The sequence below is a fragment of the Hyaena hyaena genome, unplaced genomic scaffold, assembly GCF_003009895.1.
Source record: "Hyaena hyaena isolate Hyena2069 unplaced genomic scaffold, ASM300989v1 scaffold_1042, whole genome shotgun sequence".
In the NCBI taxonomy this organism is placed as follows: Eukaryota; Metazoa; Chordata; class Mammalia; order Carnivora; family Hyaenidae; genus Hyaena; species Hyaena hyaena.
This window is the reverse complement of record NW_024081668.1, coordinates 554,687-575,713: the sequence shown is the minus strand read 5'-3', so window position 1 is coordinate 575,713 and position 21,027 is coordinate 554,687. Positions and strand designations below refer to the sequence as shown.

Genomic DNA, 21,027 nt, shown 5'->3' with positions numbered 1-21,027 from the left:
TTTTTTCCTTATTTTAAACCTTTAACAGTAGAATGATATTTTAACAAATGAATTGACTGGTTGTTTACTTAATTAATCAACTAACAAGTCTATCCCCAAATTCCCTAAGTGTGACTCTGTGCAATTCCTGCCTCCTACCCATCCCTGACCTCACTCCTCAGGTAACCACTGATATTCTCTCACTCTAGATGTTTGCATTTTCTACAGCCTTATATAAATGGAATCATACCATGTTCCTTTTTTTTTTTTTTTTTTGGTCTAGTTTCTTTTACTCAGCACAATTATTTTGATATTCATCCATATTTTTGCATCTATCAATAGATCACTCTTTTTATTGCTGAGTAATATTCTGTTGTGTAGATATGAGAAGTTATTAATCCATTATCTTTTGATGGGTTTGGGTTGTTTCCAGTTTTGTGTTATAAATAAACCTGCTAGGAACATTTGTGTATAAGACTTTGTGTGTCATATGCTTTTTCCTCTTAGGTAATAGGTAGGGGTGAAATGGCTTTATCAAGTGGTAGATATGTACTTAACTTTTTAAGAAGCTACCAACATGTTTTGCAAAGTTGTCGTACCATTTTACATTCACACTAGCAGTGTATGAGAGTTCTGGTGCATTTATATCATCACCAACACTGGTATGGTTGGTCTTTTTAATTTTAGTAATTCTGGTATGTATATAGTAGTAGTTCACTGTGGTTTTAACTTGTAATTCCCTTATGACTAGTGATGTTGAAATATATTTTCATTTGCTTTTTTGCCATTTGTACATATGCTATTAAATGTCTGTTCAAATATTTTATCAGCATTTTTAATTGGGTCATTTGTTTTCTTTTTTTAAATGTTCATTTATTTCTGAAAGACAGAGAGAGAGGAAGATATAGAAGCTGAACCAAACTCCAGGTTCAGAGTTGTCAGCACAGAGCCCAAAGTGAGGTGTAAACCCATGAACTGGGAGATCATGACCTGAGCCAAAGTCAGGTGCTTTACTGACTGAGCCACCCAGGTGCTCTGGGTCATTTGTTTTCTTATTATTGACTTTTGAAGGTTCTTTATATATTCTGGATGCAAGTCCTTCAACAGATTTTTAAATCTTTTTAATATTTTAGTTAACATACAGTGCAATATTGGTTTTAGGAGTAGAATTCAGTGATTAATCACTTACACAAAACATGCAGTGCTCATCACAAGTGCCCTCCTTAATATCTGTCACCCATCTAGCCCATCTCCCACCCACTTCCCTCCATTAGCCTTCAATTTGTTCTCTATTGTTAAGTGTCTCTTGTGGTTTGTTTCCCTTTCTCTCTTTTTCCTCCCCTTAATATGTTCATCTGTTTTGTTTCTTACATTCCACAGACGAGTGAAATCATATGGTATTTGTCTTTATCTGACTTATTCCACTTAGAATAATACATTCTAGCTCCATCTGCATTGTTGCAAATGGCAAGATTTCATTATTTTTGATGGCTGAGTAATATGTCATTGCATGCATATATATATATGCATATATATATATATATATATATATATATATATATATACCACTTCTTCTTTATCCATTCACCAGTCAGTGGATTGTAGGGTAGCTCTTTTTTTTTTAGTTTTTTGAGGAATCTCCATACTGTGTGAAGTGACTGCACCAGTTTGCATTCCCACCAGCGGTGCAAGACGATTCCCCTTTCTATGCATCCTTGCCAACACATATTGTTTCTTATGTTAATTTTAGTCATTCTGATAAGTGTGAAGTGCTATCTCATTGTCGTTTTGATACGTATTTCCCTAATGATGAGTGATGTTGAACATCTTTTTGTCTGCCTGTTAGCCATCTGGGTGTCATCTTTGGAAAAGTGACTATTCATGTCTTCTGCCCTATTTCTTAACTGGATTGATTTTTGGATGTTGAGTTTGGTAAGTTCTTTATAAAGTTTTGATACTAACTCTGTATCAAATATGTTGTTTTCAATAGCTTCTATTCTGTAGGTCACCTTTTAGTTTTGTCGATGGTTTCTTTTGCTGTGCAGAAGTTTTTTTTTAAAGTTTATTTATCTTGAGAGATAGAGCATGAGTGGCGGGAAGGACAGAGAGAGAAGGAGACACAGAATCCAAAGTAGGCTGCAGCACAGAGCTGTCAGCACAGAGCCCAAAGTGGGGCTCTAGCCACAAACTGTGAGATCATGACCTGAGCTGAAGTCGACACTTGACTAACTGAGCCACCAAGGTTCTCTCAGAAGTTTTTATCTTGAAGTCATTGTAATTCATATTTGCTTTCATTTACCTTGTGTTTGGCAACATTTCTAGTAAGAAGAGTTAATAACTATTCTTCTCAAACTGTTCCAAAAAATAGAAATGGAAGGATAGCTTCCAAACCCATTCTATGATGCCAGTATTACTTTGAGTCTGAATTCAAAGACCCCACTAAAAAGGAGAATTACAGGCCAATGTCCCTGATGAACATGGATGCAAAAATTCTTAGCAAGATACTAGAAAATCAAATCAAACAGTACATTAAAAGAATTATTCACTGTGATCAAGTGAGATTTAGTCCTGGGCTGTAGGGCTGGTTCAGTATTCACAAATCAATCAATGTGATGTGCCACATTAATAAAAGATAGGATAAGAGTCATTTGGTCCTGTCAATAGATGCAGAAGAAGTATTGAGAAAATACAGCATCCATTCTTGATAAAAACCCTCAGTAAAATAATAGAACATACCTCTACATCATAAAAGCCATATACAAAGACCCATAGTTAAGATCTTTCTTAACTATGGGGAAAAAGTGAGAATCTTTCCCCAAAGGTCTGGAACAAGACAAGGATGCCCACTCTCACCATTACTGTTTAATATAGTATTGGAAGTCTTAGCCTCAGCAGACAACAAAAAGAAATAAAAGGAATACAAATTGACAAGGAAGAAGTCAAACATTCACTATTCACAGACAGTATGATTCTCTATGTAGAAAACTCGAAAGACTCCACCGAAGTTGCTAGAACTAATACATAAATTCAGCAGAGTTGCAGAGTATAAAATAAGCTTGCATAAATCTGTTGAATTTCTATACACCAATAATGAAGCAGCAGAAAAATCAAGGAACCAATCTCATTTACAACTGCACCAAAAACAATAAGTTACCTAGGAGTAAATCATGCTAAAGAGCTAAAGCATCTGTACCCTGAAAACTTATGAAAGAAATTGAAGAAGACACAAAGAAATGGAAAAACATTTGATGCTCATGGATTTGAAGAACAAACGTTGTTAAAATGTCTATATTACCCAAAGCAATCTACACATTTAATGCAGTCCCTATCACAATAGCATCAGCATTCATCACAGAGCTAAATCAAATGATCTTAAAATTTGTACGGCACCACAAAAGACCGCCAATAGCCAAAGCAATCCTGAAAAAAAACAAAAAAACAAAACTGGAAGCATCATGATTCCGGATTTCAACCTATATTACAAAGCTGTAGTCATCAAGGCAGTGTGGTACCTGCATGAGAACAGACAGATCAATGGAACAGAATATAAAACCCAGATATGGACCCACAACTGTATGGTCAACTCATCTTTTAGAAAGTAGGAAAGAATATCCAATGTAAGAGCAGAATTCTTGTTTTGTTTCTGATTTTAGGAGGAAAGCATCACTTTCACCATTAAGTATCATGCTAGATGTAGGTTTTGAAAAACGTTCTTTACAGTTCACAGATGTTTCAAACTTTGCATAGTGGCAATATGGTAGCCAACGAGGCTTATCTGAGGCATGATTATTACTAAATGAAAGCTTTTCACAGATCAAAGATTTTTTTTTTCTAATCCCAGTTTGGTAAGAACTTTTATCAAGAATGGATGTTGTTTAGAATATATTTTAATATGTGCAAGTATATTATGTATAACCTAGATTTTTATGTGCTAACCTGGGCGTTTACATCATCCAACAGGGTTTAAATGGGAAAACTAAAGTCAAATTTCAAGCAACTTGGTTCTGAGAAAACTTTAGCCCTTAACTTATATTCCATTTGTTAGTTGAGAGTTTGCTATATTAATGTTTCATTTTTTAAGGGCGTATCATGTAAACATCAGCGATAACTCAGCCCTAAGAAGGGCCTGAGAAAATAAAAACTGTTTTTCCACATCTCGTGTTTTTTTTAAAATGTTTTATTTATTTCTAGGAGAGAGAGAGACAGCATGAGCAGGGGAGGGTCAGAGAGAGAGGGAGACACAGACTCTGAAATAGGCTCCAGGCTCCGAGCTGGCAGTCAGCACAGAGCCCGACGCGGGGCTCGAACTCACGAACCGCGAGATCATGACCTAAGCGAAAGTCGGAAGCTTAACCGACTAAGCCACCCAGGCGCCCCAAGAGACATCTTAAATACAGATAACAAACTGAGAGTTGCTGGAGGAGTGTTGGGTTGGGGGGATGGGCTAAATAGGTGATGGACATTAAGGAAGGCACTTGTTGGGATGAATGAGCGCTGAGTGTTGTATATAAGTGATGGATCACTGAATTCTACTCNCGAGATCATGACCTAACCGAAAGTCGGACGCTTAACCGACTAAGCCACCCAGGCACCCCTCACATCTCGTGTTTTTATGGCAGCATATACTAGTTATGCAAATGGAATATGAGTATTTCCTTAGAAAAAGAGTGAATCTATAAGCTATCATCAATGCAGCCTTTAGTACTCCATGGCATGCGATCTGAGGTTAGTTCAGTTTGCGAAGGTGACTCCATCTCACAGATTTCTCTTCACTGGTAGAGGCTACTCTCTACTCTGGAGGGTGACTTGTTCCCATCAAACTGTGAAAGAGAAAGCCACAAGTGGGAAGGAATTGGTCCTCATGACTGCTGAATATCCATATACTCTGCATTAATTTCTCTCTCTCTGCTTCCAGGATCCTGAGAGCAGTTTGCTCTCACTGTCACTCACCTGAAAATCTGCTCTCTAGTGTCCTACAAATTCCACTCACTATGCTATTAAGATTAAGTTATAGAAATAAAATTCCCTCTCTCCTTATTCAGCCAGCATATTATTTTACATTTAAGAGGAAAATTTCTGAGGAAAAAAAGAAGAAAACCAAAGGAAAAAACATTTGTTCAGAATATGAGTATCTTATATCAAGATAATTAAGATATTTACCTAAAAGGTTTTTTTGAATAATACAGTTTACTGAATTCATATACTGCTTCCCATGAACAAACCCTCCTCTGCATTTCAGTCATGCCAGGACTAACTCTTCCCCAAAGTACCCGTTTCTTTTTTAGTTCTCAGTCACCCTTTTCTTCAACCCCTCATTTTTCTTTGGATGGCAGGTGTGACATCTCTGTACAGGTGAATTACTTCCAGTGCAGAAACAATCTAATAAACTTCTTAAGACAAATCCTGTGATATCAACAGTTCCTTCCATTCTTGTGAATACTCCTCAAAAGTCAACTTCTACATTATAGAAGAGAACTTTGGTATCCAAATAAGGGGTTATTAATCTTTGACTTGGGTGAACATGTAATTAGCTCTAAATTTTATTCTTAGTGTGTTCTGAGTCAGACTTTGGGATTAAGGCAGAACATCAGAAAGCTAATATTTCTATCAAAATTCTTAGATATGGGAAGAATTGCTTCTCTTGAGTTCTAGTTTTTATATAATGCCTTTGAATCTTACTGAGAAATGTTTGAGAAGAAGCTATATTGAACCAGATTATATCTATGTATATCTGTGTCTATTTATCTATTTATCTATCTTCATCTATATCAGATACTTTGGAGGACCAATATTCACTGTATTTTTTAGTTTCCTTAGTATGAATCCCCATGAAAAAATTTATTATAACATTAATAGCCATTGATTTAGTTTTCCCTGAACCTATGTGTTTTCTTCTCACAGTTAATAAAAATCATATAACAAATAATACTTCCCCATTCCTCACTTTGTTTTAAAGGGAGCTCACAACACATTTAGTGGCTTGACTTTAATACAAGCATAAGATCTTATTCAAAAATTGTACTTCTATTTTTTTATTTCTATGTTCATATTTCTCTTATTCTTTCTTTCATTGCACTTTTCTTTCAGTACATCAGATCCTTAATAGAACAAGGTGTAATACAGTATAATAAAGGCACATATAAATAAATATGTGACTAAATAAGTAGTTCCAAGATAAGGGCTTATGAAGGGGTAAGGATTTTATTGAGATGGGATTTTTAGTAAGCCTTCCTCGATAGTATTGAGCAGGCTTTCCCAGGAGTTCAGATAAAACACTATTTGTTGTGGTTTACAAGGTTCTAGATGATCTGATCCTGCCTATCTCTCCAGCCTCATATACCATGTTCATTCTGGCTAGCCAAATAAACTATTTCATACTCTTTGAAAGCCCCAAAGTTTAACTTATACTTACATGAAACTTGGTTCCCCTAGAACTTTGTGTAGCATATTTTCTGACTTTGAAATATCACCTCCTAACAAAGGCACTTTCTAGCCATGTCATCTAAATTACCCCCTATCCCACCCAAAACTTTTCTATGTTCATATGTTCATCTTTTATTGGATATAGTTGATATATAACATTATGTTAGTTTCAGGGATGCAGTGTAATGTTTCAGTATATGTGTAATTATAAAACTACCACTATAATAAATTTAGTTAACATCTCTCATCAACCATAGTTACAAATTTTCTTTTCTCCTTTATTTTGGATTTGGCTAATTGGAATTATAGATTTATGTGTTTGGCTGATTATTATCTGTCTCCCTCACTAGAATGTAAATTTCACAAAGGCAGATAATTTATCTTCCACATTGATGTAATTCAGGTCACATCACAGAGTAAATAAATATTTATGGAATGAATAAGTGAAATGCATCAATCTCAGACATGAACTGAGCAATTTATTTTTGACCAGTAGTTGGGCCAAATAACAAGGAGTGGTCGTCTAATTTCTCTGCATCTGTCTATATCTCAGTCTCTTAGAATCATGAATCACTGTTTTTTTACTCTCTGCTTTTACCTCTTTAGGGCTGTGCCTCAATTCAACCTTCGTTCAAATAAAACTAACCCAAACTGTAATGCCACTACAGAATAGTCTTCTTTAAAAATGTAAGCCTATTTCCAGGTGTTTTAATAATTTTGCACAGGTAAGAAGAATGTAACTTAGCTCTTAATTTATAAATGAAGGATTTCAAAATTGATGCAGGAAAATAAACTTCTTCTACTGTCATGAATGTTTGACTCACCTATAGTACTCAGTGTAACTCCTTTCACTTTTCTCAGCTAATGTGGAGTTTTTATTTCTCTATGTCACATATTTATTAAAAATAGTGGCTCCACAAGATCAGTTTGTGGATTGTGCTGGTCTAGGTGTACCAGAACCACCTGAGAACATTGAAATAAAGATTTCCAGGAGTCCACTTCAAAGATTCTGATTTAGATTTGGAGAAAGGACTGAGAATCTGTTCTTTTAATAAAAAGCTTCCTAAAAAATTGTGAAGCAGACAAGTTAGGAAGACAATGCTTTTAATTATTGTTAGTCATTTGGATGTCAATTAAATAAAAATTTTGGTTCAATTATGATATGATTGGCACTAATTTCCTTTTACCTGAGCTAAAAAGGTGTGAATGCTCATCTAAGGAGTAGATCAGAAATGTTTAAGCAAGAAAAACCAAGTGTAAGAATGGTTGCACTTAATAGAGGTCAAAGGGATGAGGCCAGGAACTATGCAAGTGATCACAGGTGATGGGCAAGCAGTTATTGGAGGTAAGGGTAGAAGAAGAGTCTAAAATCCAGAAATCAACGTCAATTAAGTCTAATTACAATGTGTGAAATTCTGATTTGAGGGCAAAGTATGGTTTAATTGGGCATACTATTGTCCATTATGTGACTAGACAGAAATAGATTAATTTGAGTCTGTGTTTCAAGGTGTAAATGAACAAAGACCTACTTCTTAAATGGGAATGGAAGTGGAGAAGAAGAATTCTGATTTTGATCTATTCATGAGTTCTCATTCGCTTTGACTAATTTTTGTGCATGTATGAATTTTTCTCAAGGCAGCCTTCATGTCTTTGTTCCGGAGACTATAGATTAATGGGTTTATAAGTGGGGTTACTGATGAGTAGAACAAGGTTACAATCTTCTGTTTTCTAGCTGTATTTCCAGATGTTGGGCTGATGTACATGACCATGATTGTTCCATAGAAGAGTGACACCACAGCCAGGTGGGAACCTCAGGTGGAGAAGGCCTTACGTCGGCCAGCTGCTGATGGGACACGCAGCACCGCTCTGAGAACCAGGGTGTATGACCCAAGGATGAAGAAGAAGGTGATGAAGATAATAAGAGAGCTCAGTATAGAACAGGAAAGCTCAATTCCAGGGGCAGGGATGCAGGACAGGGCCAGAAGAGGACCAGGGTCACAGACAAAGTGGTCAATGGTATTGGGGCCACAAAAGGGGAGTTGTGTGATAAAATAGATAGGGACCGGATAGCAAAGGAAGGCTGTGACCCAGCAGAGGGCCACCAGGTTCATGCAGAGGTGGCTACTCATGATGTTGGGATAATGGAGAGGCCGGCAGATGGCCAAGTACCGATCAAAAGCCATGAGGGGCAATAAGAAAGTCTCAGTGGTGCCCATGGAGAAGAAGAAATAGAACTGGAAGAAGCAAGCAGTGAAAGAGATGGTTTTGGTCTCAGATAGGAAGTTCTTTAACATATTGGGAACAGTGGTGTTGATGTAACAGATCTCCAGGAATGAGAAGTTGGCCAGCAGAATATACATGGGGGTGTGAAGCCTGTGATCCAGCTTCACTGCACAGACAATGGCCCCATTTCCCATCAGTGTCAGGATGTAGGACACAAAGAACAGCATGAAGAGGAGGACCTGAATCTCTCTGGAGCACGAAAAACTCAGTAGTATGAATTCGGTCACTGTGCTGACTCCTGACATATTCATGGCTTCCTAAGGGGTAGAGAGGAAAAAGTGACCATGACAAAAAGTAACATTTTTTAATCTTCAGGAGTATTTCCTTTTTGGAATTCCCTAACATCCTCAGATTTTATTATTCCATTAAATAAATAATATAACTATAGTGCTAAAGACTAAGAACCTTTCAGAGTGCTTGTTATGATCAAACTTTGAATCTTTGTATTCTCTCATTTCTCTTTCAGAATTTTCTCATGGTAAAAGACAAAATTTTATGCGATAAGCAGCTTCAAGAAGTTTAATGACAGTACTAAGAAAAGTAAGTATGAAAATCATGTATTTGTATCTATATATTAAGATATGTAGACCATTAATATTGGACACAGAATTTCAATTACTTAAATCTTTGGAGTCAGAGATACAAAAGTTAGGCATCAGAAGAGGGAGAGAGGTAACAACACACTGACATTTTATACATTTCAGTGTTATTCTGGATCAACATTGGAATTGTTAAGTGTTGGCATCTTAAGGTGGTCTCATAGCTTAAAAAATGTCAAACGACTATCCATTCTTTTGGGTTCATTATTGTTTGGTTAGCTCAATTAAAATGTGAAAGCGCAGTTATCTAAATCATGGCTTCTTATTTGGTTCCATCTTTTACCTATTGAATTAAAACACTTGCGTAACAAGATACAGTAGGTGTTGGTGAAGATGCAGAGAAAGGAGAATTCTCTTGCACTTTGATTGGAATGCAAACTGGGGTAGCCACTCTGGAGATCAGAATGGAAGTTCCTCAGGAAACTAAAAATAGAACTACCTTATGATCCAGCAATATCAGTATTAGGTGTCTACCCCAAAATATACAGATTCAAAGGGGTACGTGCACCCCAATGTTTATAGCAGGATTAGCAGCAATAGCCAAACTATGGAGAGAGCCCAAATGTCCATTGTCTGATGAATGGATAAAGAAAATATGGTATATATAAAAAATGGAATATTAGTCATCTAAAGGAATGGAATCTTGCCATTTACAATGACATGGATGGAACCAGAATGTATTATACTAAGAAAAGAAGTCAACCAGAGAAAGACAAATACAATATGATTTCACTCATATGTGGAATTTAAGAAACAAAACAATGAACATCTGGGAAGGGGAGTAAAAAGAGTAGAGAGGGAAACAAACCAAAAGAGACTCTTAATGACAGAGAACAAGCTATGGATTGATGGAGGGAGGTGAGTGGGAAATGAGCTGATGGGTAATAGGTACTAAGGAGGGCACTTTTGATGAGCACTGGGTGTTGTACATAAGTGATGAATCACTGAATTCTACTCCTAAAACCAATATTGCACTGTATGCTAACTAAGTTAAATTTAAATAAAGAATAATAATTAAAATAAAAACTATAGAGAACAAACAGGATTGCTGGAGGGAGGGGGCAGGGGGATAGGCTAAGTGTGTGGTGGGTATTAAGAAGGACACTTGGGTGTTATATGTAAATGATGAATCAGTAAAATCTACTTCTGAAACTAATATTATACTATGTGTTAACTAACTAGAATTTAAGTAAAAACTTAAAACATAAGAATGTGTAAAACCTCAGCCTAGGTTAAAACTGAAAAATATAGAAAAAGCAAGTACTTTATCTGGCATATTAAGGATTTTTGAAGGTTTTGCCTGATGTGTCATGATTCTTAGTAAGGCCTCTATTCTTCTGGATTATGAAGAGATTCAGAGACTCACAAATGTCAGAGGCCTCTGGGAACCAGGAACAGTGGTGGGAGCCACAAACTGTCCCTCTAGACAAGGATTCCTTCCCCTCCTACTTACTCACTCTGTTGCCCCCATCCAACTCTAGATGTGGAAGGTTGCCATTGTTTAGGGAAGTTAAGGGAAAATCGTTGTGAAAACTTCCTTCTCTGAGATGCTGTGTGATTTCTGTGGTGAGAAAAGCAAAACAAAGCCCGTGAGATTGCCTCTAATTCTGTTGTTAATATTTTGCTCTTAATTTATTAATTTATGTTAGGATCCCCTCCATTAGTGAGGGACAGTCATCATTTGGACCTACATGACCCAAGTGACATGATTGAGTGATGATATTTCTTATTAAAGGAAATATAAATGCACAGTACAGACCCAGATGCTTCTAATAAAAGTATTCTAGCTAAGAATATTTATTAATGTATTAGTTATAAAATGCATTACTTTCTAGACTGCATAATATCATAGCTTTAAGGGTGATCTTAATTATTTCAGTTAGTGACACAAGGGATCAGGGAAGTTCAGAATTTTCCACATCACACTTCACTGTAAGATTCCTCTTTAGTCGGTGACTAGATCACGTTTGGCAAAATCAAGCTTTGAGTAATTCCTCTGTAGCAGGAATTCAAAGTAACCCAGAAGCCAAAGAATCCAAGAGGTGTAAAAGGAGGAAATATTTGGTGATTAATGTGTATGAGGATCACAATGACTTTGTAAGCCATGTGGGAGTGAACCCACCAAGCAGGGGTGCTCAGTCATGGTGTTCTCCCTTCTCGAAATGGCTGATGATCTGCTTTGTGGCAGAGCCAAAGACGGCTAAAACAAGAGAGCTGACATTTTTTCTGTCTTGCTCCTCATCGCCACTTTGTCAGTCATTTCTAGATGTCACTTCCCTAAAATGCTGTTTCCCCCAAAGAGCTGGTTCTGACTGGATACACTTCCTGGTTAATAAGGGCAGACCTTTCATACTTCCTCATCCCCATCTCTCTCACTTCCTTGATTCCCAGCCCTCTTCATTGTAAAGAGAAATCTTAACATTCTTCATGTAACTTGAGGTGTTATCATTTCCACAACCACATAAAAGAAGGCAGAGCTAAAAGACACAGCTAAGAACTGTCCTATACTTGTATCTCTTTTGAACCCACCTCCTCATACAACTGGCAGGTCTGACTTGGAATCTTCTGTTTGCACTGCAGCAGGAGGCAGGCACGTTGGAGGGTATGGCATCCTTGGCATCCAGCAGCCCAGAGAGGGTTTTTACATTGTTGGGCACATGATACTCGTTTGGAGAAAAATTGGCAAGTTTGCTGCACAACAGAGACTTATTTATGTTTCTCTGAAATCTGTGTCTGATTCCTCCTAAGGGATATAGTCTCCTGGGAATTCCAAAAGTGAGAATTTATGAGAGAAGATTATCAGTTATATCCCCAATGTTCTCTTCCCTCAGGAGCCCACTGATTGGCCTTTGGGACTCAGTTTCTCCAGTGGTGGTCAGAAACTCTCATGCTATTCTTAGAGTAAATGTTTATTTTCTTCAATAGACGGATTACTCTCATGATGGTGCAATCACTACAGTAAGACCAGCTTAGCTGGGAGGTGAGATTTTTATTTATTCTCATATTACTTTACATTTTATTCATTTTTTGAGTCTGCTGAAACTCTTAGATTCTCTTATCTGTCAGTATCAGAGTCATGTCATCAGATTTCTCATTCTTATTTCTGTTGACTTACTCAATGGCTTGAAAGGGGTTATTCCTGGGGCGCCTGGGTGGCTTAGTCGGTTAAGCGTCCGACTTTTGCTTAGGTCATGATCTCACGGTTCGTGGGTTCGAGCCCCGCGTCGGGCTCTGTGCTGACTGCCAGCTCAGAGCCTGGAGCCTGTTTCAGTCTGTGACTCCGTCTCTCTCTGACCCTTCCCTGCTCACGCTGTCTCTCTCTCTCTCTCCTAGAAATAAATAAAAATATTAAAAAAAAAAAAAAAGAAAGGGGTTATTCCTTCTTTTTGCGAACACGTTTTTTCTCTCAGTTTCACTCTGTGCTTCTAGTATGATCCTGATAAATAAAATACCATTTCATGGTGAACAAGTCCCAGGAGCATAGAACATGGAGTATGTGGTGAAATGCCTAAGGTCTAGAAGATAACCCCTCATCTAGTCCTTTAGGTTGTTTTAGACTGTTTTAACAGATGTCCCTAAAAGTTGACATGATTATGGAAATTTTCTTTCTCCTTTCAAGTGAGTTATTGCTGAGAGAGATGATTCAAACTTTTGGACCATTTTGCTTTTTACTTTAATGTCTATGTGTGCATGTACACACAGGTGTGTGTATACTTAGATATGATATTTAATAATGTTTTTCCTCTATTATTGGTTTGGAGTCATCTCTAATGAAACTTCATTCTTGTTAATTCTTTATTATTGGGTACATAGCATCAATGAGCAAAGAGAGTTTTATGAGGGATTATGATGAACTTTTCTCATTTTCTCAGCATTGTTTATATAAGGTAGAAGTGTTTTTGTTTCTTATGTGGTAGCAGCACTTTTTTAGTCATGAAAATTGATATCCTGGGATGCACAATAGCCAGTTTTTTGGGGATGATATATTCACTGAAAGCTTTTAGTGTTTGAATGTTCAAAGAGAATTTTCTTGACACTAAGGTCTGCCAAAATTATGTTTCAGAAGCAAAAATTTATCTCTTTTCATCAGGTGGATGGTGCAATGCAAATACTTGAACTGAAGAATTAAATTATAGAATTTAACTAAAGGGAGTTGAGGAACACTTTTGATCTGTTGAAATATGTAAAAATACACACATGCACACATGTACTGTATATATTTCCATACATAGTGAAGTTCCCTCTCCTGGTAAGGAAAGATTCTTGTAAAATATTTTCCTATTTTATTTTATTCTTTCTAGTTTTGTTGAGATATAATTAGCATATAACATTGTATAAGTTTAGGTAGTAAAGCATGAGGGTTTGATATATGTATATTATAGCAAAATCATTACTATTAAGTTTAATTTACATCCATGACTTCACATAGTTACAAATTGTTTTTCCTTCCTTTAGAAACTTTTAAGATTGACTCTCTCAGCAACTTTTCAAATATGCACTTCTAATATATTGTTAGCTATTGTCACCATGCTGTAATTTATATCCCTAGAACTTAGTTATCTTATATTGAAATCTTATACATTTTTACTACCTTCACCCATTTTCTCCACCTTCCACTTTTTATCTCTCATAACCACCAATCTCTTTTCTATTTCTATGAGTTCAGTTTTTTTAGATTTCACATGTAAGTGAGAACATACAGTATTTGTCATTTTCTGTCTGGCTTATTTCTCTTGGTGTAATTACTTCAACATTCAAGCAGGTTATCACAAATGTTCTTTGCGATATTTCTTTTTGTATGGCTGAGTAATTTTCTATCATATTATATGTAACATATTCTAAATATATATACCTATATATATATCTATATATAAGTATTTATATCTATATAAATATATATATCTATATAATATACATTTTGTACACTATTATATATTATGTTATGTATTGTATATCCTATGTTCTATTATATATCATATATTATAGTATATTTTATATATACATTTTTATACACATGTATTAATTTGTGTATGTTGAACTGTCCTTGCATCCTAGAGATAAATCCCACTTGATCATGGTGTATGATTCTTTTAAAGTGCTATTGAATTACATCTATTAGCATTTTGTTGAGAAATGTTGTTGAGATGCTGGCCTATAACTTTGTAGCAGTTTAATATTATATGTCTGGGTTTGCATGTGTAGGTATTTATTATGCATTTTATTCTTTGAGATTCTTGGATCCATAATTTGGTGACTGCTACTAATTTTTGAAAATTTTGGTCATTACTTCTTCAAATATTTCTTTTTCCTTGAGCAAACAGAATGACATGCCATACATGAAACAATAATACTGCCCTACCAAATCAGCAGAAATAAGTGGTTAGGTGGTAGTGTTCTAGTTCATATTTCTTTTCAGATTTGAATAGTGACTATACCACTTTCCTGTCTGGAACAAGGAGAAGAATAAAGTAATTTTGTTTCCAAGTCTGCTTTCATTACCTTCTGTATCATATTCTTCTAAAAAACATTATCCAGATAGGAAGAGGGGAGTGGCAGTGAGTGCAGCAAAATGAAGATACAGTGTGTCTCACTTTATCATTGTTAGCTGAAAGAGTAATTCTAAGCAGAGGGTGAATTCTGTCTTTTTTTTCTTCTTGGGGAATCAGTTTGTAGTTGAGAAGGAGACAGCTTTAGAGTAGTTGTTCCTTCCACTTGGCAATTGCCTCCTCAGGAGATTTGGTCTTTTATCTTTGTTTAAAAATTTTTTAATGTTTATTTATTTTTGAGAGAGAGAGAGAGAGAGAGAACAAAGCAGGGGAGGGGCAAAGGGAGGAGGAGACACAGAATCTGAAGCAGGTTCCAGACTCTGAGCTGTCAGCACAGAGCTTAATGCAGCGCTTGAACTCACAAGCTGTGAGATCATGACCTGAGAAGTCGGACACTTAGCCGACTGAGGCACCCAGGTACCTCAGGGGACTTGGTCTTAAGAATGATTACTTTGGACTGTCCTTAGGAAGCCTGTAATTTTGAGTAAATTTGTTTTCAGTGCCTCATTTTCTTCATCTTTAAACTGGTAATAATATTTAGTTCATATGGTTGGTATGAAGGTTACATGAGTTTATAGGTAAAGCAGTTACATTTGTATATAAAACCTGAAGCATTTTTAATACAAAGTAAGCATTTTCTCTTATTACAGAGAAAGAAAAATGTGGCCCAGAGAACCAGTGCTGACTGCTATACTATAGTGTTCCCTGCTATGCCTAAATATTTGCATAAAGTAGCAGATAAGGTTACTTACTCCAGGACTATGGTGGCTTAAGACAAAGCAACATCATTTTATATCAGATATGAAGAGACGCAAAGACAGGAACACTCTATAACCACAAAAATTACTGACTATCCCCTTCTCCCTGCTAGTGTGAGTGACTCCTGCTTCTTTCCTTTTGACAATTTCAGTCTTGCTTCATTCCTCTCACCTTCTAAATAAAAATGACTAAGATGTCGGTCACTGAATTGCTCAGTTTCTGGCAGCAGCCTATCTGAAACAGATTCCAATTTCATTGAACTTCCCCCAAATCATATAAAGTACAAATCTCATAATAAACCTCTCCAAGCTCTTACTGAGTTATCCCATGGTTCATTTGGGATAGTCTTCCTTGCTGCAGCAAACTATAAACATGAGTACTACCACTACCATTATTATCATTAATATCTTCTTTTTTTAATTAAAGTTTTTTTTTAAATGTTTGTTTTTGAGAGAGAGAAAGAGCTCATATCAGGGAGGGAGGGAGGGGGGAGAGAGAGAGAGAGAGAGAGAGAGAGAGAGAGAATCTGAAGCAGACTCCAGGCTCTGAGCTGTCAGCACAGAGCCTGATGCGGTGCTTGAACTCATCAACCATGAGATCATAATCTGAGCCGAAGTTGGAACCTTAATCAACTGAGCTACCCAGGCGCCCTGATCATCAATATCTTCTTTTTTTTTTTTTATATACACCTACTTTTATTTACTTATTTATTTATTTTTACAAATAGTTTATTGTCAAGTTGGTTTCCATATAACACCCAGTGCTCATCCCCACAAGTGCCCTCCTCCATGCCCATCTCCCCCCTCCCCACCACATCCATCAGTCCTCAGTTTGTTCTCAGCATTCAAGAGTCTCTCATGGTTTGCCTCTCTCCCTTACTCATCATCTTTACTGTAGCCTACAAAATCTACATATTCTGGGCTCTGGTTACTACTTTTTTCTTTTTCAAATTTTTATTTGATTTAGTTAGTTGGGGCACCTGGGTGGCTCTGTGGGTTGAGTATTGGATGCTTAATTTCAGCTCAGGTCATGATCTCATGGTTTGTGACACTGAGCCCCATATCGGGCTTCACAGTGACAGCACAGAGCCTGCTTGGGATTCACTCTCTGCCCCTCCCCTACTCTCTCTTGCTGTCTCAAAGTAAATGGATAAACTTAAAAAAATTTAGTTAACATGTATAATATTGGTTTCAGTAGAATTTAGTGATTTATACCATTTACATATACTATGCAGTCCTCTTCATAACAATTACCATCCTTAATACCAATCACCCATTTAGCCTATCCTCCACCCACCTCCTTCCATCAACTCTAGTTGTTCTCTATCATTAAGAGCCTCTTTTAGTTTACCTCTGTCTCTCTTTTTTTCCCCCTTTCCCATTAAGTTCATCTGTTTTGTTTCTTAAATTCCACATATGAGTGAAATCATATGTTATTTGTCTTGCTCTGATGGACTTATTTTGCTTAGCGTAATACATTCTAGCTCCATCCATGTCATTGTAAATGGCAGGATTTCATTCTTTTTGATGGCTGAGTAATATTCCATTGTATATACCTACTTTGGCTATTGTTGATAATGCTGCTATAAACATCAAAGGCATGTGCCCCTTTGAATAAGTATTTTTGTGTCCTTTAGGTAAATACCTTGTAGTGCAATTAATGGGTCATGGGTAGTTCTATTTGTAATTTTTTGAGGAACCTCCTTACTGTAATATAATTATATTATGTAATATAGTTACATTATTATTACAATGTAATAATAATGTAATTATATTACATTATTATATTACATAATTACATAATTATATTTATGTAATATAAATATATTAATTATAATAAATAAATAAATAATAATAAAAAAGATTTTCTTACAGGCTGGCTATATCATTTTGCATTCCCATCAGCAGTGAATGACAGTTCTTGCTGCTCTGCATCCTTGCCAGCAGTTATTATTGCCTGTTTTTGGATTTTGGCCGTTCTTGTCAATGGTTGTAATGATATCCCATTATGTAGACTCGTAATTCCTTAACGTCAGGTGATGTGGAGTATCTTTTTATATGCTTATTTTCCACCTCTATATCTCCCTTTTTTAAAATGTCTTTACCTGGATTTGGTAATAGGATAATGATGATCCCACAGAATGAGTTAGGAAAGGTTCCATTTGCTTCTATTTTCTGAAATATATTTGTGGAAAGTGGGTATCATTTCTTTGTTAAATGTTTGATAGAATTCACCAGTAGAATCATCTGACCCTGTTGATTATTTTTCTAAAAGATTATTAGTTATTGATTTATTTTCTTTTTCTCTATATAGGTATAGATACTAGATATATAGATATATTCAGATTATTTTTTTTTCCTTATGTGAATTATCATTGGTATATTTTGAGGAGTTTCTTGATTTCATTTAAATTATTGAGTTTCTGGACATAAACCAAATTTATAGTGTTTCTTTACATTTTAATGTCCACATCTGTCTTCTCTCTTTTTTTATTCTTGGTTAGCCTTGCTAGAGGTTTACTCATTTTTAAAATATTTTCAAAGAACTAGCTTTTGTTCCTTTGATTTTCTCTATTTTTTTTCCTGTTTTCAATTTCATTGACTTCTGTTCAAATTTTATTATTTTTTCTTGCTTGTTTTAGGCTTAAATTGTTCTTCTCTCTCCAGATTTCCTCAGGTAGAAAATTATATAATTAATATATTTCTTCTTTCTAATAGATGCATTTAATGCTGTAAACCTCCCTCCCTCTAAATACTGATATTGCTACATCTCTAAAATTTTGGTAATCTATATTTTCATTTTCATTCAGCTTAAAATGTTTTTTAATCTCGAGATTGCTTTTTCACCCCATGTATTGAAATATGTTAAGTTCCAAATATTTGGGCATTTTCCAGCTATTTTTCTGTTACTGATTTTTCCTTTAATTTCAGTGTGGTCTGATAACATTCTTTGTATTATTTCTATTTGTTTAAACTTTGTTAAGGTTGTTTTATGGCTCAAACTATGGTCTATCTTGGTGAATGTTCTATTTGACTTCAAGAAGAATGTGTATTCTGTTGTTGGATGGAATATTTTATAAACATCAAATAGATTCAGTTTATTGATAGTGCTATTCAGGTAAATTGTATCCTTGCCGCTTTTCTGCCTGCTTGATCTATCAGTAACTGAAAAATGGATGTTTAGTTTAACTATAATAGTGGATTTCTTTCTTTCTCCTTGTAATTCTCTAAGTTTTTGCATCATGTGTTCTTAGACTCAAACATATTAATATTGTTTTAACTTTCGGATGCATCACTTTAGAAAATTATATGAAGTTATAAAATATTATAAATGTGAAAAAATAATGGAAATACATAAATTGTATCATTTGGTTTCCCTAAAAAAGAGAAATTAATAATTTTACTTAAAAATTCACATGAAAATACAGGGGACCCAGAATACCCAAAGTTGGAGGACTCCCACTTCCTGAATTCAAAGTGTGCTACTAAGATAAAATAATCAAGACTATGTGGTACTAGCTTGAGAACAGACATATAAATTGAGAATTGAGCATCCAGAAATAAACCTTATATTTATGATTTAACATCCAACAAGAGTGCCAAGATAATTCACTGGGGGGAAGACCACATTCAACAAATGGTGCTGGAACAACTGGATATCCACATGCAAAAGAATGAAGTTGGACCTCTCTCTCCCACCATATACTAAAATTATCTCAAGATGGGCCATAGATTTAAATATAAAAGATAAAGCTATAAAACTATATGAAGAAAACAGGCATAATTATTTGTGATGTTGAGTTAGACAATGGCTTCTTAAATATGGCACCAAAAGAACAAGAGACACATACAAATAAATCGGACTTCATCAAAATAAAAAACTTCTGTGCTGTAAATGACATTGTCAAGAAAGTGAAAAGCAGCCCACAGAATGGAAGAAAATATTTGCAAATCATTTACTGATAGACACTTGTATCTAGAATATTTTAGGGGCACCTTGGTGGCTCAGCTGGTTGAGCATCCAATTCTTGATTTTGGGTCAGGTCATGGTCTCATGGTTCATGGGACTGAGCCCCAAACTGGGGTCTGGGCTAACAGCATGGATCCTGGTTGGGATTTTCTCTTGCTCTCTCTCTGTCCCTCTCTTGCTCATGCTCATGTTCTCTCTTTTTTTCAAAGTAAACAAACTCAAAGAAATTTGACAGTCTTTTAAGGATGGGTAGGCATCTAGGACAGATTTGTGAACAGCTTTCACACAAGAAATAAATGAATGACATGTGCAGTAGAAATACACACAATGTGCTATGGAAGAAGCAGTTAATTCCACCTGGGGAAAGGTTTCATTGATGACCTGGTATTTTGAGTTCTGAAATGACTTCTTCAAAACGTTCACATATGTTGGCCAGTTTCTCAACAGTTCACTGACAGGAGGCTCACAGTCTGGGCTCATCTGGGAATAACACCCTAACATCACAGGTTTAGAAACCTCCTAGAACTTTCTTCAAGGCATCCTTCATTTCTTTGTTCCGGAGGCTGTAGATCATGGGGTTGAAAAAAGGGGTCAGAACTGAGTAGAATAGAGTTGTGAACTTCTGCATTCCCTCTGCTTGTCCTGACCCTGGGCTCACATATGTCATCATGACAGAACCATAGAATAGAAACACAACAGCCAGATGTGAGGAGCAGGTAGAAAAGGCCTTCTTTTGGCCAGCAACTGAGGGCACCTGCACTACGGCCCTTAGCACCAGGGTATAGGAGCCAGTAATGTAGAAAAAGGTGGCAAAGATTAGGAGGGAGCTCATGGAGCCACATATGAGAACAGTCCCTGGGATTGGGACACAGCCTGAAGCCAAGGCCAGCAGAGGACCCAGGTCACACAGGAAGTCATCAATCATGTTTGGGCCACAAAATGGTAGCTGAGTAACAAGTATCACTGGGATCAAAAACCAGAGAAAACCATAGACCCAGCAAAAGATGACCAGGCTGTAACAGAACTTCATAGTCATGATGGTGGGGTAATGCAGGGGGCGACAGATTGCCAGGAACCGGTCATAGGCCATGATGGACAGAAATAAGCATTCAGTTGTGCCTAGTGAGAAGAAGAAGTACAACTGGAGGAGGCACCGAGCAAAGGAGATGGTTTTGGTCTGGGAGAGGAAGTTGGCCAGCATGTTGGGCACATCAGAGTTGACATAGCAGATTTCCAGGAAGGAGAAGTTGGCCAGCAGAATATACATTGGGGTGTGGAGCCGGTGGTCCCACCGCACTGCACACACAATGGCCATGTTTCCAAGGAGCGTCATGATATAAGTCGCAGAGAATATGGAAAATAGGAGGATCTGCATTTCCCAGCGGCAAGGGAAGCCCAAGAGGATGAATTCACTCACAGTGTGAGAAATATTCCTGGCCACTGAAGTCATTTCCTTCTATCCTGTGAGG

General features: G+C 36.4%; 2 protein-coding genes and 1 pseudogene across 2 annotated transcripts; 1 reads left to right on the top strand and 2 right to left on the bottom strand.

Moving 5' to 3' along the window:
• Nucleotides 1-3,714: 3,714 nt before the first annotated feature.
• LOC120223754 lies at nucleotides 3,715-3,873 on the top strand (annotated as a pseudogene).
• Nucleotides 3,874-7,991: 4,118 nt separating this feature from the next.
• LOC120223744 (olfactory receptor 11H6-like) lies at nucleotides 7,992-8,936 on the bottom strand. The gene is given in 1 exon segment (XM_039221971.1): nucleotides 7,992-8,936. A coding segment is annotated over 1 exon segment (945 nt).
• An 11,130-nt stretch (nucleotides 8,937-20,066) lies between these two features.
• On the bottom strand, nucleotides 20,067-21,008 carry LOC120223729 (olfactory receptor 11H6-like). The gene has a single exon (XM_039221952.1). It carries the CDS (start codon nucleotides 21,006-21,008, stop codon nucleotides 20,067-20,069), a length of 942 nt encoding a protein of 313 aa, XP_039077883.1.
• Nucleotides 21,009-21,027: the final 19 nt, after the last annotated feature.